The sequence below is a fragment of the Nuphar pumila genome, chromosome 10 (genome assembly GCF_984573655.1).
Source record: "Nuphar pumila chromosome 10, dmNupPumi1.hap1.1, whole genome shotgun sequence".
Lineage (NCBI taxonomy): Eukaryota > Viridiplantae > Streptophyta > Magnoliopsida > Nymphaeales > Nymphaeaceae > Nuphar > Nuphar pumila.
In genome coordinates, this window is record NC_143258.1 from 114,613,750 (window position 1) to 114,637,311 (window position 23,562).

The 23,562-nt window shown below is 37.2% G+C and overlaps 1 protein-coding gene across 1 annotated transcript in view; it reads right to left on the minus strand.

Moving 5' to 3' along the window:
• LOC149827990 (uncharacterized) overlaps positions 1 to 23,562 on the minus strand; it is a 74,662-nt gene that overhangs the window by 13,884 nt on the left and 37,216 nt on the right. The window contains exons 4-8 of the mRNA XM_090019784.1: positions 16,581 to 16,639; positions 12,243 to 12,266; positions 957 to 1,039; positions 774 to 838; positions 528 to 577 (exon numbers count right to left, since the gene is read on the minus strand). Coding sequence (XP_089875910.1) covers positions 528 to 577; positions 774 to 838; positions 957 to 1,039; positions 12,243 to 12,266; positions 16,581 to 16,639 — 281 coding nt within the window. The remainder of the gene's footprint in view (positions 1 to 527; positions 578 to 773; positions 839 to 956; positions 1,040 to 12,242; positions 12,267 to 16,580; positions 16,640 to 23,562) is intronic.

The following is a 23,562-nucleotide window of genomic DNA, read 5'->3' on the forward strand; positions in this document are numbered from 1 at the left end:
CCACACATCCCAAATGTGTTAAACTGGTATTCTTCAGTTCAGTAATTGGATCTATCAAAACCAAAGAGTGCATAAGATGAAGCACTATTTCAGTACCACATACTCTATCCATTTACCGATCTTTATTTCTATAATTATATAGAAAGAAAATTAAAACAAATAAACTATAATAAACTAAAAAACATAGTGCCAATATACTAATCTTTTAGTGGGTTCCAGAACAAGTGCAAGTTACTGCTTTCGCATCTACCAACAAATAAGACATTTGGGTGGAGAATCTCGAGATTGCAATATTGCATTCTGAATGATATGGTAAGTCCTGGCTAAAGAACACAATCCATTAAATCATAGCCAAAAATTCTACATCATGATTTTTGCATATTGTATAATTTTCAAGCCAATATCCATAGGATTTTCAAATTCTTGAAACCACGCAACAAGATCAATATATGTAAACTAAGATGTGGAGAGAGAGAGAGAGATTCCTGAAATTCCACTATATTAAGAGAACGGAGAGCTTTATTTACCTTTTCCTTTGCCCACCCAAATGCAAAATTATAAATTTCACGGAATTTCTCTGCAGGGTCACATAAAAAAATTGAAAAACCTATTAGCAATATAAACAAGCCCCAGAGATTTCACTGACAGATAAATCCCCATATAAAAGATAGCCTGTACAGAAGTCCATAAGAATTAATTGCAGACATACTAGTTCGGTCAAAGCTTTCTAATTGAAAAATGTGAGCTTTTGCACAAAAATGTTATGCACATACGTTCATCTTTGAGTTCGGCACGCATAAATGGTATCCTTTCCCTGAACTTCTCAATAGAATCTACCCTGCCATACAAATGCCTTTTGGTCAGCAACTTCTCAAACATAATCTATGATAAAAACACATACTTCTGAAAGGCAAAAGTAAACAATTGAGTTGATGAGAACTCGGTCAAATTCTTACCCAAGTGTCTGCAATCCCCCTATGAACTCCTGCCTAGAAAATTCACACATAGTTGCAGCTTTCATATGCCAACTCACAACTAACTGTGGCCAAACAGGCATTATTAAGATGTTTAGCACATCATCAAGGGTGATTTTGCTTGTTAAAAATAAATTGGCCACTATGTGCTGAAAGATGCCATCTAACTTTAAACTATAGTCATAAATATAGCAGATATTTTGAAACATCATGCTTTTATGCAATATTTTCAAAGGGCAGTAGTTTACCCCCCAAAACATGCTATTTTCAAAATACCACTTGTTTCGTAAATATCATGTTTCTAACCCAATAATAAACATGATAAAAGCACTTTTTCCTAGGCTTTATGTTATTAAGGTTTTCACTATTATTTTTAGATATTTTACATATATAGACACACCAATATTTTCTTGGAAAAACTCATTTTTTCCAAATATCATGAGATTTTCTGTCGCTGATATTTTCCTGAGAACAAGATTTGTGATTAAGTTTTAAACCTCTTGGATGAACTTTAGAAGTGTTAAACCAAGATAAAATTGTAATGAAATATGGCAAAGACAAACAATGCCTCTTATGGGCAAGTACCGTAAGAACCTCATTTTTTTTTTAAAAAACATATAATTAAATTATTGCAAGATAATCGATATTTGGGCTGGAATCCGCATTTTGGATCTAGGATCCATAAGAGATCCATATGTAACATATATATATATATATATATTAGGAAAAAAATTAATAATAATAATCATAATAAAAGAAAGGAGTTTAATACAGGGATCCACAGTTGGATCCATTCAGATCCAACCTATGGATCCATATTGCTTGTAAGGTGCAGACCCAGGACGGTTGGATCTCGGATCCAGACCCGGCCCGCACCCTACAAAAAAAATGGAATAGCTTAAAGGCAACCCGATATGGGTTGCCCGATAAAAGAATAGGTTGTTAGGGTTCTGAACGAACCCTAACACGCAAGAATCGTGCTAGGGAGGGAGGCGGAGCGTAGCCGCCGGAGGAGAGCTCCTCTCTTCTCGGGTTTTCCCCTACAAAGAGGGACCTCGAGTCTGTCTCTCTCGCTCTCCTCAGCCTCTCATCCCTCATCTCTCTCTCGTTCTCTCCTACCCTTTGTCTCTCGTCTCCCTCTTGATTTCTCGCGCGGCGGCAGAACCACCGGCGCCTGCGACGTCCCCAACCACGTCAGCCACCTCCTCCTCACCAGAACAGGTAGGTTTATTGTTCTTTTTCTTTTGGGTATGCTATGGGTTGAGCATGGTGTGTGGGTTGCTTTTAATGGCTGCCGTAAAACCCACATCGGCAAATTTAGGGGTTTCGACTGAGATGAACCCAAATAATAAAAAAAATGCAGGCTTGCGACTCAAATAGGGGGTTATTAAGTATTCGTAGAATGCTAGTCAAGCATGAACTACGGTCTTGCCAACCTTTGTATTTAGTGAACCACGAAATGCCTTTTTGCTTCTGTGCATTTGTATGCAATGATACATGTCTGCACAATCTATATATGAGACGAATTAGGTAATCCCTTGCTATTTATGTGCTTTTGTATGCAACATCACGTACTGAATGCATGTACAACATTTGCATTAGATAAACCACGAAATATACAAGGATAATGAATGAAGATTTGGGCTTCATCTGCTAAATGGCGATACAAATTCTCGTATTTATTTTACTGAGCAAACCTATTATGTTATAAGATAGACTCCTAACATTTTGTTATTCCTCATTTTAAGTAGCAGCTTCTGGTTCTCATTGATTATTTTCGTTGGAAATTCCTGTTTCTGCATTATTCGGTTATGAGTAGGTCATCTACTTACAGCCCCATATGAGAATTACAGTAACTATAGACCTTTGAGGACAACTCAACGCCAAATACACTGATGTATACATACAGAGTCAGTTCACCTATGATTGGTTGCACTACCTTTCAACCTCAAAACAAAATTATGGATTTTAGTTAATTATATACTTAACCATGGGAATACCTTGCTCTATCTCTGTAAATGCTTTATTAGAAAGCCTCTGTATACCTTCGATGGCTGCTTTGAGATTATGAACCTATCAACATTCATGAAGTTTTCTAAGTTCAGCTGAGAGTCATAAAAGTCAAAATCATTTTATTCTTTACACATTAAAAGGTTTAAGGCCTCTATCAATGCGAATGACTAATTCTTCAAGGAGCCATTGTTTTTGCTTGACATTAAACTTTGTGTACTTAAAGCAAATTAAAGGTGGATAACTGTTAGTATCAAGTCAACTGTTGAATGACCAATGGCTGATAAAGAGCCCGGTAGCCACAAGGGTGTAAAAAGCATAGTATCATTGATTGCAAATGTTCAAAGTTGGAACATTGCTAAGTGATGTTTTTCCAAGTGGTAATGAGACTTGAATGGACACATGGTTATTAGGGTAGTGGCTATCATTTTGGACTTACTGCTGAAAATCATGATTTGTAGCTTTTTGAGAATATGTGTCTTGTTTGGAAATCAAAATGCCTTTTAAAATCGTCAACTGATGTATGAACGATAATATATGCACTTAATCAGAACTGTGTGGCAGCATGATCTGTCTAGTTGAGACAGAAAGGCGAAATTTGTTTTATGTTGAGAAACTTTGGGTTTTGGCACAGTTCAAGGTCTAAGCATGTACGGGACATACATAAGTTAATTCAATGTTAACAAATTTATGTTGATAACTCTATCTGTTATTATACACATAAAGTTGAGTTTTTTAATATTTAATGGCACATGTTAGCATGCTTTATAGTTTGTAACATGTGAGATATTTGATGTTTGTTAATAAGTAATTGCAAAGCTTGTTTTGGCATACGTTTATACATGATATGAATGTGTGCAACCCTGAAATTCAATTCCTAAGTCCGGGTTATGTTCATGTGTGTGGATGTTAACATATGTTATGAATGAAAAGTTTCATGTGCCTACATTTATAAGACATGTTTAATTATCGGGCATTTATGAATTGGTTTCAAGTGCATGTGCATACATGAAATCTATGTGTGTTTGGCATGTACAATCCTACATAAATGTTCTCATGTACTTATGAATCATGAATGAATGCATGTGTATTAGGTAATTACATGAAAGCAATTTCACATGGATGGTGAACACATGCATATGACTGTGGTAGCTCATGCACATTGTTAAATTGGTATGAATGAATGTGCATTTGGAATCATGTTGCTATCATTGCATAAATTGCATATTGTTATGATTTTTGCATATGATGCATCGATGGTCTAAATGAAACATCACAAGCCTGGGGAGCCTTGAGCTTTGGGTTGCTCTTTCTTTAATTGCATCGCATAAATCACAATTATACCATGGTTTTAATTGTGTTGTTCTATTGTTGTCATGGGTGGTAGACCATGAAGAGTTGTGCATACTGATTTGCAAGCTTATGGTTGCATGTTGATTTGCAAGCCTATGTTATTAATTTTGCATGTTGATTTGCAAATGTAATTTTATTGCTCTATATTGCACTGTTCTATGTGGTTTCACGGGCAGGAGTCCCGTGATGGTTCTCGCAGGGGTAGATGCGAGCTTTTGCCTTGTTTTTTGCATGTTGAATTGCAAAACTCAATAATTGGCTTTTAATAAAAAGATAATGAATAAAAATAGTGTAATATACGTTCTGAGATATTTCATCTGGAGTATGGGAATCTTAGAGATCCGATCTTGGGGAGACTGTGAGGATACAAAAAAACTCTGTGTGCTTTATTTTGTCCTCTGAACCCGATATTGAGGTTCCTTCTTCTGGTCACGGTTTTAGGGAGAGTCTATCACTTTACCTAGGGGTGGTGTGTTTGACACAGCTGTTGTTTTGGTACCAAGGAAATGACACTTGTGGGCGTGGGGTGTCCCTAGTGTCCCCGACATTAGATGTGGAGGTCTAATATTCCGATGGATGGTGTTGTTTCCTGATATCGATCGAGGGCTAAGTTTGGAACCCAGTAATAAAATACAAATTGTATGTTAAGCTACCCTGAGAACCTAACTTGACCTCGGAGATTTTACCCGTTTGGTGTATTCGCGGGCAACGGTAATTAAAAAGAGAAACTTAAATTGTATGCATTTAATAGGGCATGCATATGGAAAGGAAAACTTTAATGAAAAATAATAAAGTATTCATGCATTGCACTATGTTTGTTATGCATTAGAACATGCATATGTTATCTGTTCCCTTAATTGTTACATGTTAGTGGATGCATGATGTTTAATCTCTAATATCTTGCTTATTTAAATTGTGATCCATGTTATTTCTCAATGATTTTTCATGCTTAGAAATTATTATCTGTTGCATGATTGCTTAATTAAAATTATGAAGTTGGCATAATTGTTTTCCTCTAAATGTTTGCATGAAATCGTATTTGTATTCTTTTATCTCACTTGTTTCATTAAAAGTACATGTGCTCAGGATTTCGATTCTGACACCCTACTTCTATGGTTTTTCGCAGTCGCAGGTGATCAGTGAAGCGACTGACTTCTTAGAGAGTTACGAGTGTCACCTTCTTGCTGAACGGTTCACAGAAGAACAGTGTGACTCATTTTTTCGTTATTTACTTTTATGTTATTTAAAATAGCTCTGATATGTCTTTTGCAATTATTATTAGATGCTTTCTTTCATGATTAATAAATAATGAGTTGCTATGGGTTGTGATGATAAGTGTAAGCTCTATTGTGGTGTGTGGTTATCCAGCTGAAATTGGAATTGTAAGGACCCCAGGTCTCTGGGATTGTTTTCGCACTTGTTTAAAAAAAAACGCTCATTTTCAAGGGGTATGAGTTGAGGTCGTTACAAGTACAACATACACAAATAAAGACCACTTACGAGTCAAGATACAAACACATACACAATATCACTTATGAGCAAGAGAGACAACATAAAAAATATAAAAAATCTATTGAGAAAGTGTTTTAGAACAAGAGTAAAAAAACAAGAGGAGGTTCATCACTATTTATATATAAGAGGAAGTCTCAATAGAGTTGTTGGACTGTTCTAATAGCTATAAATATAGTTGTTGGATTGTTCCAACCAAGATTTTAAAACCCGGTGTGTAATATCGTGTGTTTTTCCATGGCTTTTTAAATTCGAAAATTGTGAAATTTGGCTAAGTGTTTTATAAAGTTGATAAAAAAATCATAGAAAATATCCTCAATTATAGGTGACATCAGCTGGGTCTGGGCGTGGCCTAGGGCCCACTGACAAGACCAAAATGAGGCAAATAATATTTGAGAAACTTTTTGTTTTTAACCTTTAAAATCAAGCAAAAATCAAGCAAAATTTAGGTTAAATTCAGAGGCGAAAATCAGGTAAGTATACCGTTAGATGCGTCTCGTAATTCAGAGAACATTGATATTTCATTTTTCTGTAATCGAATTACGGTTGGCCTGAAAATCGCGTTTTTAAAAAATGACATGCCTCTATTTTTATCATTTTCTGGATTTGATCAGATCGGACCTGATCCATTTGATCCAAGTTGATACGGATCTAGACCCAGTCCAGAACTCATATTAACTAGGATCTGGTCCAGTTTGGATCCATATGGATTTGGATCTTGGATCTGGATCCAGATCAACCAATTTAAAACTTTAAAATCAATTTAAAGGTTAAATTAAGAGAGAATTTTGCTACAAGAGGACTTCTAGAGGGGGAAACACCCTCTGGAATATTCTAAAAAATTAAATATTTAATAATTAAATATTTAATAATTAAATATTCAATAATTAATAAAAATATTAATTAATTAAATTTTGAAATTTGTATTTGGTGAATAAGGTAGAGTTCTATATCGAGTAAAACTCTACCTAGATAGGTATTCTAGATAGATCTCTAATTAATTAAAAAATATATATATACAAGATAATAAGAGGATAAATAGGAGAAGTCAAAGAGAGATAGAGTTCTACATTTGGTAGAACTCTATCCTCTAAAGAATAGAGGACTCTAGAGGGAACGTCACCCTCTCTCTAGAAGACCAAAAAAAATAAAAAATAAAAATTTATAAGGGTCTAACTCGTCTCTCTCTCTAGATTTCATTTTCTAAAGAGAGAGAAGGAAAAAGGAAAAAGAAAGAAAAGAAAGAGAGGAAAGGAAGGAGAGAAAGAATCCATCTTTCTCGTCGATCATCCGTTGTTCTTCAGTCTTTTCCATCTACTAACTAAGGTACGGGTTTCTCTCTAGATTTGTACAGGAAGAAAGAGTTTAAAATCATATTCATGTAAAATTTTAGAAGGAAAAATAAAATCGGATTCCAAAAAACATGTTTAAACCTATGTCATGATTCGCGATTTTGTGTATGCATGGTTTGATGTAACCATGCCAATGGTTTTTCATGTTTAAAGCATGTGTTCGACACCCATAGATTCGCATATTATAGAAATACATGCTGCCAATTTTTGCATCTAGTCTCTTTATGTTGAATATATATATATATATATATATATATATATAGAGAGAGAGAGAGAGAGAGAGATTTGGTCATGTTGATTTTGGGCATATGCTGATTTTTTTTATTCTTATCCAAAAGAATATCAGTATTTTTGTTTAGGAATCAGTTTTGGTCCTGCTCAGGACTTGCCAATGCCATCATTATGGCAGTCTGACTAGGTCTGCCCTGTATGTCTTATGGTCAAACTGATCAGGCCAGACGATCTGCCCATAATTGATTTCTCATTGGGGCTGATCAGGCCGGCACTATTGTCGTGTGAGCGTAGCCTGATCAAACCTTATGTAAATCTTTTTCTTTATGATGTTATCACACTTGTTTATAGGCTGATTTTGTTGACTGTGATCAACATGGGTTTCTGTTAAATATATACTATCTTGATGACCTGCTGTAGACAACTTTTCTTTCACGTTATTGAATCTGATTTAGTTATAAGATCCTGTCATCTTTAATATATAGAAATATGTTTTTGATACAATACATGTTCTGGAGTCTGATCAGACCTGAAAATGCATTGTTTTGGGTGTTGGTCAGACTCGAAGGTATGCGATTTTTGGGTACTGAGCAGACCCGATGTCACATAGATTCTGGGTGCCAATCAGACCCGATTTCATACGATTTTTTGAGTCTGATCAGACCTGAAAATACATTGTGTTGGGTGCTGGTCAGACTCATATATGTGATTTCTTGGTGCTGGTCAGACTCGTATATATGCGATTTCTGGGTGCTGATCAGACCCGATTTCACATGATTTCTGGGTGCTTATCAGACCCGATTTCACATGATTTTGGGGTATTGATCAAACCTGACTATACTTTGTTTTGGGAACTGTTATCATAACCGAGTTCCAGTTATTTTGCTAGCTGCGATTGGACTCGATTTCATGTCATAAAAAAATCAATTTTGACACTTACATGTGGACTGTTATGAAAGTTCACTTTTCTGACTGAAAATCAGATTGGTCAAACCATATCATGGACTATATTAAACTGATTCTATTTTGGCCGACTGTCATTAGTTTTGTAAAACCCGTAATTTTTAAGGATTATTAATAAATAAATAACTCATTTTTTTATCTTTAAATTAGAAATGTGTTTCTAGCTTTTGAATTTTTTTTATTTATTTATTACATATTCATTTGTTCATTCAAGCCAATCAGGGTATAATTTGCATTTATAGAACTATTTTGGGCTCTAAATCACTATTTATATATATATATATATATGTTATATTTAAATGTATTTTTGATGGAGTTTGTAAATTATTGGAGTGTATTTGTGTGTTATTTGGCTCTTGGTAATGATTTATAGGGTAATTTGCTATTTTGGGCTAATTTGTTATAATTGACATTTTTTGAGTTTTTGGCATTTGTGATCGCACACGCCACACCCTTGCTTATCCCATTAACCGACCCCTTTTATTCCCCCCCCCCACCTCTCTCTCTCTCTCTCTCTCTCTCTCTCTCTCTCTCTCTCTCTCTTCTCTTCCCTTCTCTCTTTTGTTCTCCTCAACTAAAGAGGATGCTGACTTTTGAGGGTGTTGTGATTGCCAAAGTACAGCAGCCGAACTGGGAGCTGATTGACCTACGTGCGTGCATAGCCGAACAGCGAGGTGCTTCCAATCTGAATTGAGGTAGGAACCTGTAGTGATTGTGTGTGCAACGTGCCAAGATGTACCGGCATACAGCCCTACAACAAGCATATGTATGTCGTTACATATACTCAGCCATGGGTGTTAACTACGGCCGAGATTGTAGGTCGAAACCATATATATATATATATATATATATATATATATATATATATATATATATATATATATATATATATATATATATATATATATATATATCGTGTGTTTTTCTATCATTTTAAAATTCTGAGGTTTCTGAAAAATTGACTAAGTACTTTGAAAGTCTAGAGAAATCTTCGATTTTAGGTGGCGTCAACTGATTTGGGTGTGGCCAAGGACCCATTGACAAGACTTAAACGAGTCAATTAAGATTTGGTAAAACTTTTTATTTTTGACCTTTAAAATCAAGCAAAATTCAGGTTAAATTTAGGCGAAATTCAAGTAATATATCATTAGATGTGTCTCAAAATTATGAAAACATTGATATTTTGTTTTTCTGAATTCGGGCTACGGTTGGCCCGAAAATCACATTTTTTCAAAAATGACCCGCCTCGATGTAACCAGTTCTGAATTGAATCTGATCTGATCTGATCCATTTGATCCAAGTTGATATGGATCTGGACCCAGTCTAAGACCCATATTAATTAGGATATGGTCCAATTTGTGATCCATATGAATATTGGATTTAGATCTTGGATCTAAATCCAGATCCAAAATCTAATTCCAACCAATTTAAAGTTTTAAATTAAATATAAAGGTTAAATTGAATGGAATTCAAAGTTAAAAAGACTCCCGAGGGGTGAGACGCCCTCTGAAACTTTCTAAAAAATTATTATTTTATAAATAATTAATTAATTAATTCTAAAAATAATAATTAATTCCGAAATTTCTTTTGGACATGGCAGCTACCTAATATGTAGGGATTTTAGAAGAGCCCAAATGAGGTTAAAGTAAAATAGTAAAACAAAATAAAATATCAAATGGATAAAAAAATAGTTAAAAAGGAAAAAGGAGGTTAGAGATAGAGTTCTACATTAGAAGAACTCTATTTCATAGACAAATGGGTGAGAAACTCGAGAAGGGACGTCACCCTCTCTCTAGATTTTGTTTTCTAGAGAGAGAAAGAAGGAAGAAGGGAACAGAAAGAAAAGAAAAAAAAAAGAAAAGAGAGGAAGAAAGAAAGGAAGTAGAAGAAGAAGGAGAGGGATCTTCTTCCGTGTTGAAGTTTGTTTGATGGCGCACTTCCCATGGTAACAAACCAACAAACCAAAGCTCCACCAATCTCATGATTCTCCTCTTTATCTTCACCTACACGTTACAACCCAAGAGCACCAAAGCTCGGATACCATATAATAAAATATGGCAAATACAAACAAATGTCTCTTATGGGTAAGTACAATCACATACACAATGTCACTTATGGGCAAGAGAGACAACATAAAAAATATAAAGAATCTATTGAGAGAGTGCTTGAGAACAAGCATAAAAGCACAAGAGGGGGTTCACCCCTATTTATACACAAGAGGCAGTCTCAATATAGTTGGTTCCAACAGCTTTATTGACTAGTCAACTCTATGTTGACTAGTCAAAAAAAAAACAGCTCTATTTGGTATTTAACCAAATAGTCCCTATAAAAACAAAAAGAAAAAAATAAAATAAAAGTACTAATGTGCCATAATGGGCACAACCTATTACAAGGACTGAAATGGCTAAAATACCCTTAATGGGTATTTACCTATTACATCATTATATATATATATATATGAGTACATACAAAGCATAAATATATAGAAATATATATACATACAAGCTAACAAAAATTACCAATCTAACCCTACAACTTGGCAGTTTGGAAATTTACATTGTTACTTTTAAAGGCATACAGTATATTTATTTTTTGAGAGAAAATCAAAAGTAGAACAAAATTTTGAAAAGCAACGAAGGGTAGTTTGGTAATTTTATTTTGAATATGTGTGTGTATGTCTATTATATGTCTATCATTCACCATTTTTTGTAACAAATTGAGCTTCACATTCAAAATTTGATAAAAATCATAAAAATCTTTGCAAAAAGTTTTAAGTTCATGAAAATTTTCAAATCCATTCATTTATTGCTATATTACTACATCCATCCCTAATATTTATCGGTGGAATGCATTTAAAAAACTAAACTTTTCTATTTTTCACTTTTTATTTTCTTTTAAAATTTGTTGAGATTTTCTAAACATTGTCACAAGAACTATCTTCGAATTTTTAGAAAAGAACCTTAATTTTCTAAAATAATACAAAACACACTTATCTTCTCCAAATTTCCAAAAATGCACCTAATGTTATCTTGGTTAATAGAAAAAAAACAGAGGCACTCTTCTGTTAATCCTGCTGTCAAATTTTACCACAATTACCTTTATACCCTTACAATGAAAAAGAAAAGAAAAAAGATTTCTCATTCTCATCCCCATTTTTCAATTACCATCACTGATATGGCATACATACACCTCCCTTCTTCTGCCACTGCCCATCCAACCCTTCCCAAAGAATGCTCTATGCTTGTACAGCCACCGCCACCAACTCCCTTATGTCTGTTCTCTCGCCACTCCCCATCTTCCTGCCACCCTCTTTTATCCCACTTCCCACTGCTACCACCAAACACTGCCTCCATGGACTACCGCCTATCCACCCATCCCCGCTCATCATTCCTCTTCTCACTTTTACCACTGGCAAACCACCACTATCACCATCATCCACCACTTATCTACCTGCCTCCACCCATCACTGATCTCTTCTCAGTTCTCCCCAATGCAGCCACCGCCGAGAGAGAGAGAGAGAGAGACTTTTGGAAATTTCAAGGGTAAATATAGCACGCAACCCAAGATGTATTAATAGAAACCGCAGTTAATTTAACAGAAGTCTTTTTTTAATTAACAGAAAAAAGTTTAGGTGCATTTTGAACATTATGAAAAAGCTAGGTGTGCTTGGAAATTTTCAAATAGGTAGGTGATTATTAAAAAATTTCCTTTTAATTTATAAATTTCCAAGTAATTGTATTGCTAATACTGTCTCAATGCCAATATATTGTCGAGATATGTAATCATTATCCCAAACATATTATGGCAATTCAGTAAAAGGTAGCAATAAGTATGAATATGATCCATTTACCATGACAATGTCTCCAGGATCCACCTGCAAAGAACCATGAATTACAGTTAAAAAAATTTGAGAGGCATAAGGATAAAAACTAATGAGAAGAAAAGAGGAAGAACAGGATTGAAAAGAATAAGGTAACACCAGGGAAAAGCATAAGTATAAAAAATTCAGATAAAACCTATGACTTAAATGTTGTGCTTCAAGCATAGCAAATGAACTAATTGGAATAATGAATTTTAGATCACATTATCTCCCACCAGGACCTCATAATTCACTCACAGACTCCAAATGAGAAGCATTTGCAGACATGTATCACAATTTATAACTTTTGCATTTATCAAATTATTGCAATTTTGAAGTTAACACCTCATAATCAGATTTAGACAAGAACCAAGAATGTCAATAAGGTGATTTTGGATGTCAGAAAGCCCATCTGCATTTCTAGGGTTACTTAGCTTTGGCATGTTCTAGTTAAACCGTTCTCATACTAAAAAATGAAAGAAAAAAGTTGAGGAATCTGGATCCACCACAAGCACTTTAAGTTGTGTCAGCAAAAAAAGGTCAAGTTAACAAGATAACCATGTGTAGTTATTTCCACGCCCTGCCACAATCAAGTGCGAAAGTCACCTAGGAAGAGAGAACATTAGATATGTCACATGGGTGCGGGTGTGGGTACGGGTACGGGTGCGGAGCAATTTCAAAAAATTTGGACACGGGGACACGGCTATATATATATATATATATATATATATATATATATATATATATATATATATATATATATATATATATATATATATATATATATATAATAAGATTGTAAATTTTAAAGCAATAAGTTGACTGGTCAAAGTTGACAAAATATATATATAACAATAAATATATATATATATAACAATCATAAATGGACAAAAATAGACTCGGTCAAAGTTGACCGAGTCCAAAATTAATTTTAATAAATGGACAAAAATATACTCGGTGAAAGTTGACAGAGTCCAAAATGTGGACAGACTTGGCCTCGGTCCGTTGACCGAGTCTGACACTTCGTTTACCATGTCCGCCCCGTGTCCGAAGCCGCACCCGTGTCAGGGCGTGTCGACGCGGGTGCGTCCACCTTTTAGCCGAGTCCGTGTGACTTAGGGATTGAACAATACCTTTCACTAAATCACAGACTGAAACACTATATAAATAGCAACTAAATCAAGATCAAAATATCAAATGAGAGAACGTGGAGAGTTCAGCAAGAGGAGTGCATGACAGTAACATAGTGAGATTCCAGTATGAAAAAGAAGAGGTGCTGCATAGAAGAAATAGAAGAGAAATGCGCCCCCAAGTCAGCTAAGTATAGTGTCAGACTGTCAGTGCACCACAATTTACTCATCTCATGAAGTATCATATTCCCACCGCTATAAGAGAAAACCAATCTACAAATACTAGAAGCCAGGAAAGTAAAACAAGCTCAGCAGTGTTTCAGAAGTAGTGCTATTCAGCTTCAGTAATGGCACAGGCAAGCAGCCGCTCAGTTTTATAACTTTAAGAAAGCAAAGAATGTCCATAAGAAATGCAAAATCCGTTAGTTAATAGCCAATGAGAGTTTGCATCAGTATTCTGAAAATCAGTGACAGAGAGATACAGATTAAAGAGAGGTTATGGAGAAAGGAAAATGCTTTACCACAGCATCACAAACTGTGCCATTGCATGAACTAAAACATGCAATTATTGGATGAGATGTCACTCAGTTCGACCTCCCAACAATGTTTATAACTTTTATCTGCCATGAAGTGAATGACAGAAAAAGAGATAGACTGAGATCGAGCCCAAGCCCAACTAGGGTATCAACTTTATTGGTAAGTCAAGAACAAGAAACAATGCAATAGTATATTCAACCTAAGGCAAAAGGGGAAAAAAAACAAATAAGGGAATGACACATGACACTTCTAGACCAAGGAAGTAGAGTCAAGCCCAAATCTATTTGATGTTCCTAATCCTAGTGATTTAGAATTGTTGTTTTATATACATAAATACATGCATCTATATGTGTATACAACCATGTCCCCATGTCCTAATTTCTGAGAATTATCATATTGTACCAAGCGCATATCCACATTGTGTCCCGTTCCCACATCCATATATCCATGTGACATAGCCCTAAATTATTTATCTTCTAATGAATGGTATAAGCATACTATCTCATATTCATGAAATAAACTTGAAATCTAGTCTTCTTGAACTCCTTTCATATGATAAGCAAGTTAGAAGTGACACCTTAGTGGCTGAAACAAGCATCATAAGCTTTGCTTTGAAGTTTGGCAAATGCCATTAAAGAAATGAACCATCAAGACAACTGCAGAGTATTCTCTTTTCTTTGCAGAAAGTCAAAATACTTCCCCGCATATGTGTAATCATATAATCATCTTATCATACACGGCTCCCAAGCAGTAGTCAAAGAAAACAAATAACTCTAAAGCATACGATCTAAGATGAAAGATTTTAGCCAAGTGCATCATGCACTTGTGACTAAGGTGAACCTGCAACATGTTTTTCCCGCATTTCCTCCTCAAGTTATGCAATTTTTCTTTTCAAAAGTTTTTTTATTGGCACGAATTGGATCTAGTATTTCCAAAACCCAGTTGAAGAACCATGTAAGACTATCATACTTTTGATGGTCAGATTATCCGCAAATTATTGAATTCCTATCTTCATAATCACCAATATTAGCTCCACCAATTTCTTAGCTATGTCACATGGATACTTCAATTTACGCCCATGTCATGTCCCCTTATAGGCTATTCATGAAAGGAAACTGCACAAAAATGGTGTGCCTTGTGTCTTGTTGGGCATGTCCATGTGACATAGTTTCTCCGCAGGGCAATCTCTAGTGAAAAAATATTTTTTTTGAAAAATTTCAGCAATTCTTAAAAAAGAGTAAGAACAAGAAAATGGAATTTTTAAAATAATATTGATGTAAAAAAACTAAAAAAGTGGAAAGCATAAAAAATTATAAAAAATGAGACAAAAAGAACACTTTGCTTAAATAGTAAATATTTTAAAATAGTATTGTTTTTCCAATAACTTCATAATACTTCAAAAATCCCCTATTCTCAAAATATTGAAATTTCGAAAGAACTTTGTGAAAATTGCTCCTAGGGTGATATGTTGAAAATAACGGTGACATTAGTGACAACATTTTGGTTCAATATCATTTAAATATTTAAAAATACAGCACTATTTTCCCAATATCTTCAAAATATTTAAAAAAACCATATTTTCAATATATTTAAATTGCTTTTGATATCTCTTTGTGAAAATCTCTCCAATATATCATGATATTCTGAAAACAAGTTTTTTGTGACAACCCTTTGGTTAGATCCACTAAAACAGTCACATGTTGCCAATAACTGCTTCTGCGCCTCTTTGAGGATGGGATGTAACTTCACCAAGATGTCACAAGTATAACAGCCTTCATGGCTGATCAACCAGGTAAGAAACCCTGTTGTCCAGTGGGAAATTAATCATGTCTAGATGCCAGATGCTTCCTCAGGGCTGAAAATAGTGTTAGCACAGATCTTTATTGGAGTGCACTTGCCTGCAGACACAGACACACACACAACAAGGATGTGGTCATTGCGGTGCTCATTTACCAAGTCTTGTATGGGACAACCTGTAGAAGCTTTTGCTGCAAAAGGTTAAAGCATATGTGTGCATCACGAGGGCATGAGTCATGAAGTAATGTTTATGTAGCAACATAAGCCCGTATATGTGCCTGTAGTGACATCTCTCCTGCGTAGTCAGCAATATGAATGATCTAACAGGTGGCAGAAGCTTTAAAAGTGAATGTTTTTAACCCCAATCCATTCTCTCTTAGGGAGCTTTTAATTGGTGCATTGCAGTTTCTCCAACACCCTCTTCTGTTTGAGAGCAGTGAGTTGTGGTCTCCCCAATACCATCTGTCATTTGGGAGCAGTGGTGTTGCCAAAACAATGCACCATAGATGGAGTTGGCAATCCCAACACCACATTTCAACAGCATCCAAAAGAGAAAAAATTTGGCAACTCCATCCTCAACAACACTTTTTGGCAGCACATGGAAAATGGTGTATCCATGAAAAACATAGCACAATGATTTGCACCATCTCTGAGGAGAAATTTGAGATGAAAAGTTCTGAAGTGTCTGTTCCAACGCAAGAAGAAAACTCAAAGTTTCTGAAGTATGAAGCAATGTATGCAGTACCATATAAAATGATCACTACATTTAACCAGCTCACAGATCTCATGCCAATCAACTGAGAAAGATCCACCAATAACAACAGAAGATCTAGCTTACCACTTGATCATGCAAAGAGAGAATTACCTGCAAGTCATTGCAAAGAGCAGAAATTCCATCTGCCATGATCATATCAATATAAGGATCTGCAGAAGTTAGACATTGATATCAATATTGGAACATGGTGATTCACAGGAACCTAGTAAATATTGGCATTCCATGGGTTACAATAGAAAATCATAATCAATAAATTAATATGTTGGGCATGCTCTGATCCTGCCTGCTGATGGAAGATGAAAGCAAGTCATTATCATTACACACAAGAAGAGAAAGCTTCTTGTAATGATTAAATCAATTGCTTCATCTAAAGACTAATCTGCAACAAAAGAGATGTATGCATGCATAATCAATATTCATACAGCAAAACCACACACCACGAAAATGACAACAAGAACCACAGTTCACCAAGAAGCCACGTGTCAGCAAAAGTATTTGTTATGGTAGTCTACCACAACAAGAAAAGACAATGAACATCTCAGAGAAAACTCACATGCACTTTGAAAGACAAATGAAGGCACATCTAAATATAGCATATATGAGAGGTCCTAAAGACAATGTACAGATGATGGAACTGAGAAAATCCACCTATAACAGATCTACAGTATCACAATTCAGCTAATCAGGTTGATCCATCTCGTACAACTTTTACCCTGTAAAAGATTAATTTGGACATAAGCGAAAATCAAGTAGTCTATTAGCGAAAAACTCATTTTGATCTGAAACAGTAAGCAGGAAGATGACCACAATCATAACAAAGGAAAACTGAAAACAAGATCAAGATGCTGAAGAAAAGGAAGGCATGATGAGAGGATTCTTTGAGGTTTCCCTTGAATCCAAAAGATGAGCAGCAATAGTATGGTAACTAATTCCAAGCAAATATAGACAAAGTAAACAATATGATACAGCGGAATTTGGAGAAAAGAAAACTAGGGATCCTTATCATGCACTAAAGATGAGATAAAAACTTTTTGATGAGAAGATGATCAGACAACTTAGATGAAGTGTTTTTGTTAAATGAATAACTGGAGGATAAAGCAGACCAAGAGGCTGAGCCTATGAAAATGATAACAAAAAAGATAATACTTAGACTTAACAGAATAAATAAAGACTACATAGCTAAACTATATATGTACCGACCCCAACTCATACCTCTTAAAAGATGCAGAAAAAAAAATTCAATCAATTGCAAAAATATTCTCAGAGACCCGACTTTACAGTTTCACTCTCAATTGGATAACCAAACACACCACAAGCGATCTTACATTTATCATCCCAAACCATAGCAACTCATTATTTATTAACGAAAGAGTGTTTAAACAATAGTTGCAAGAGACATATCAAAGTTATTTAAATGACATAAAAGTAAATAAAGAAAAAACTAATTCACGTTGTCCTTTTGTGAACTGTCCAGCAAAAGTGTGACACTCATAGCTCTACCAGAAACTAATCGCTTCACTGATCCCCTGCGGCTGCAAAAACCACAAAAGTAAGGGTGTTAGAAATTCGAGAAATTCTGCGTACGAATTCCTCTAATGAAATAAATGAGCACAAAGAATACAGATAAGATTTCATGTCATAATTTAGAGAAATACAATTATGATAATTACATAGTTCAATTAAGCATTCATGCAACAGGAAACAATTATTAAGCATGAGAGAACATTAATAAAAAACAGACATCACATTTTAAGCAATATAATCATTTAACATGTTTTAGGGAACAACAGTATCCATTCACCAACATTTAAGAGTTACGCGAACAGGTAAACATGAATGACCTAATGCATAGCAGGAATATGAATGGCTTCAGTGCAATGCATGAGTAAATTATTACAACTTATTAGAACTTTCTTTTCATATGCATGTCCCTATTAAATGCACACAATTTAAGTTTCTCTTTTTAATTTTTGTTGTGCGCGGATACACCAAACGGGTAAAATCCCCGATGTCAAGTTAAGTTTTCAAACTAGCTTAGCACACAAATTATATTTTATTACTGAGTTCCAAACTTAACCCTCTACCAAAACAATCTTCGGAACATTAGATCACTCATCTAATGTTGGGAACACCAGAGACCACTCATCTACAAGTGTCACTTTTCTTGGTATACCAAAACAACAGTTGTGTCTACACACCACCCCTAGGTAAAGTGGCGGACTCTCCCTAAAACCGTGGCCAGAAGAAGGAACCTCAATATCGGGTTCAGGGGTAATCAAATAAAGCACACGGAGTTTTTGTATCCTCTAAACAAATCTCTAAGAGTCTCGTACTCCCGACGAGACATCTTAAAAAGTACATTACACTATTCTTTTATTTTTTATTAGATTATTAATATCTCATTTCTTTAATTTGCAATTCAACATGCAAACAAAAGCAACTTGCGTCTACCCCAACAAGAGCCATCACAAATTTGCATTTCCAAATGCGAGTCTCATCACGTGGAAAGTGCAGAACAGTGCAATACAGTGCAAAATTTTAGTGTGATTTTTGTGATGCATTTAAAATAAATAAAAGAGCAAACCATAGTTCGAGGTCCACCCGGCCCACGATGATTCATTTTGATCATCGATGCACCATATGCAAAAACCATAACCACATGTAATAAGGTCACATGTTTTCCAAATGCACATTCATATATACCAATTTAACCAATTAAAAATGTGCATGGGATATAAGTTATAACATCCATATGCATGTATTTGTCATTCCATGTGCAAGTGTATTAAGTGTGGTCATTTATGCATATGCTTTTATGCAATTCATATACTTATGATAAGTGCATACATTCACTAAATGCACCATATTCACGTCAATGCATACTTCTACCTGTGAACATTCATGCAACCGTATACTTGAAAACCCTCATAAATTTCATGTATACTCAAGCATTGAAAACACGCTTCATATTAACTTTTTACTTAGGTCATATCTCATCAAGGCAAGTGAAAAATTACATTCACAATCTAAATGAGAATCAAAATGCATGCTTACAACAAAATCTGAAAATCTTATGATAAAGCCGAACCCATTCGCTCTAGGTTTGCATATGCATTGATAACAATATGGAAGTAACATAATACTAAAACATGTGTCAAGCTAGAACATGTAAATAAGGCATTCCCATTTTCGGCATGTGTTCAACTCAAATTGCATACACTTAGTTCTGTTTGAAAGATTTTAGATACATCTCAAAGCATACATATATATATATATATATATATATATATATATATATTTTATTTTTTTTACTCTTTCTTCTTGTGCTTTCTCTTCCCTTTTTTTTTAAAATGAACATATACACATTAATGCACATGAACTGTTTCTCATTGAAGTGAGCATCAGTGTATATTCTTTTTTTTTATCAAGTGCAGATGTACCTGTCAATGCACTGTTTCTATTTGAAATAATATCAATGCATTCAATGTGCCAACAATGTTGAACAGTTGACATTACTTACACGTGAGCACCAACTGTACATGATCAGGATACTTTTTTTCCTTTTCTTTTTAAAAAAAACATAGTATAGCACCCAGTATTACCTATACATTTTTTTTTTGAAAGGCACCCGGCTGCCTAATCGACTGGGCCTACAAGGCCTGGGAAACAGGCCTGCCAGCACATGTTTAGGTGCTGCCCAGGTCTGGGCCGGTCTGCCCAAACCACCCACTAAGTCAGCTTTTAAAAAAAATATCTTTAAATTTTATTTTATGTTTTTAAGAAAGCGTTAACACCCAGCCGACCCGGTCGGCTAGGGTCCAGATCAGGCCCAGGCGACCCTGGTCGGCTAGGTCTGGCCAGATCTGGCCCAGCTGAGCCTGGCAGGGGGCTGCCAGGCTTGCATCAGCCCAACTTCTTGGCTAGGCTGGGTCTGGCAGGACCCTGCCAGCCCAGCCGAGGTCACTCGGCTGGGTCTGGCAGAACCTTCACAGGCCCAGGCTGGGCCTATGTAGGTGCTGCCAGGGCCTGGCAGTCAGCTGAATGCCCCTCGACTGGCTGTCAGCAGCCCGAACCTCATAAAAAAAATAAATTATTTTATATGTATATATATAAGACTGTGCATGAACCAAGTATCTTTAGGTAAATGGAAGACATATAATGAAATATCTTCAGAATTGCACAGTCATGCATTTACGGATTCATGGCACAAATTGTAACGCCCCAAAATTTCAAACTTGCGAACCTTTCAGAAAACAGGCGAGAGACTAGAGAAAATCTCTTTCCTTCAGAGTTTGTTTATAAAATCAGCAGAAACCCTTTCCTTTGTTAATTCATAAGGCAAGCCGACAACTTTGGGCACGTTAGCTAAAAGAACCAAAACTCACAAAAATTCGGATATCCCAAGGAAAATCCGTTACAAACCCAAAATGTCCAGGACGCGAGCTAAGAGTAGGAAAAAGAAGTCCTGAAGCCATCTTGCAATCGCGACATCGCCTGTGGTGTACCTAATCATCACTTGTACCCATAGAATGGGTTAGTTTCGCGAAAAACTAGTAGGTGCACAAGAAAGACTATAGGAAACTGAATTAAGTATGTTTAATTCAACAGATTAAGCAGTTAAAAACAAATATGCAGTTAAACAGGTAAGTAGTGGAAATGCGTAAGCAGTGGAAATGCGTAAGCAGTGCAAGCAGTTCAAAGCAAGGAAGCAGTGCAACTGACAAATGCAGCATACGATTAAATTGATCGTAGGCTATGGACCACCACGCAACTAGCTTGTTTTTGTTCCTAGAACGGGGTTTCTGCATCTAATCATTATCGGGTCATCGTTTGTCGCCCTCACTACTTCCAATAAACGCTTGTCCTCAACCACCTTAAACTATTCCCATCTCTCAAGGCCTTACGCGGCCAACTGTCACCGGTTATGACTCACTAAGGCGCAGAGCAATACCAACACATATGCAAAAGCAAGAGCCTAGGCGCAGAGCGCGATGGCAAGGTATACGCGGTAAGCAGAAGTGCAACGCTAAACCTCGACGCAAGATCTCGACACGATGAGCGACAGAAAGTAAAAACTGTAAGCAGGAGTGCAACGCAAGATCTTGACGCGATGCGTGACGGCAAGTAAAGACTGATAGAAGGTAAAGGGCAAGGATCGCGAAACCGCGTCCTTGAGTGAAGTGCATACTCGTATAAATATATATATTTGTATATATATATATTCATTTAATGATCGTTTTTAGTTTAATTAAACTTAATTCAATTATCCAAGTCTTTCGTGCAATCTTCCCCTACCTTGGAGAGTTGCGAGCTTGCTTGCGTCTGCGGTTGTAAACAATTGACGGCTCGAGTGGCGGAGCGCGAACGGGATCCGTCGTACGAGCTGCAAAAGTGACAGTCTTAGCACACTAACATCAAAAATATAAGGTCAAAGGCACTGTCGTCGTCCTGACGTAAAGGAAGCAGAGGCAGAAGCATTGTGCCCCTGCGCACCTGCTATCAGCGCAAGAAGCAGGGGCAGGGGTTGTGAGCCCCTGTCGAGCTGTTGTCAGCAAACAAAGAGCCACAGAGGCAAGAACCTCATGCTCCCTGCCTGCCAGGACAGAAAAGGCAGGGGAGGGAGCAAAGGCTCCCTGCCGAACCTGCCTCAACAAGAAACAGGACAGGGGACGCAGCCCCCTACTGGAAACGAGACTGGCAGCAAGATCGAGGCAGAGGGGCGAAACCCCCTACCGGAAAACGAACAAGGTGCAGGGGGCAACGGTCCCCGCCAACCTTGAAGAAAAGCGAGGCAGGGTCCACTGACCCTTGCTGCCGAAGAACAGGTGCAGGGGATAGAGGGCGTCGCCCCTATCGACAAAGGACAGGCAGGGCTCCAGCCCCTGCCGACCTACCAGAAACGACAGGCAGGGGTTGTAGCCCCTGTCGATCCAAAAGGTTCAGGCGACAGGGGCGATGCCCCTGTCGTCCTGCCAAAAGACGATAGGTAGGGGCCATAACCCCTACCGGCCAAAAGTAACAAAGAGAGAGAGAGAGGGGCAGGGGCTGGAAACCCCTGCCAGTCGATGAACGACAAGCGACAGTGGGGGGCATCGCCCCCTGACAACCAGTCGGACACAGACGACAGGGGGCATCGCCCCTGCCGGGCTGTCGACTGAAAAGGAGGAGAGAACAAGAAGACGAGGGTGCAGGGAGGTGGCAGGGGCTCGACCCCTGCCCACCCAATCGAGAAAAAGAGAGGGAGACAGGCGAGGAGGGGTGCTCGGCACCACCCGCCTGATAGACCTAGGGAGAAAGGCAAGGGAGGAGTCCCCCTGGCGACAAGAGGCGACGACAGGGGGCTCAGCCCCCTTGTTGGTCGATCCCAAAAAGAGAAGCAGGGGGAGTCCCCCTGCCGACGACAGGGGGCTCAGCCCCCCTGTCGGTCGATCCTAACGAGAGAAGCAGGGGGGAAACCCCCTGCCGATGAGAGGCGACGGCAGGGGGCTCTGCCCCCCTGTCGGTCGACCCCTCACGGAGAAGAAGAAAAGGAGGCGAAAGGAAAAGAAAAGAAGAGGAGAGGTGGGTGCGTACCTAGGGTCGCCGGAAGATGCTCGTCGAAAGGGAGCTCGCCAGAAGGAGGGTTGTCGGCGTGCGAGCATCGTCGGTGCCTTCGCTGCAGAGAGAAGGAAGAAGGTGGTAGCCGGCGGTGGATGGGGTCTCCAGCGAGCCGACGAGGGAGAGTCGGGGGGAGAGAGCAGAGAGATGGGAGTCGGGAGAGAGACTGTGAGGGGGGTGTTAAAATATATGTAATCTATATATTTATATATATATATAAATATATTTATCATACACTACCCGATAAGGGGTAGTTCTGTAAACTCGCCCAATATGGGGCATTGTAGACTTTTTCTTTTTCTTCTTTTTTCCTTTTTTCTTTTCCTATTTTTTCTTATTTCTTTTTTGTTTTTTTGTACCTTTTGTGCAATAAATGCACAGCCATTGGGGGGCCCAACAAAGAGTTGTTGTGCCCCCAACGACTCCTTGTTGGGACTCCCAATGGTCCCTCTCTCTTTCTTTTCTCTAACTCTCC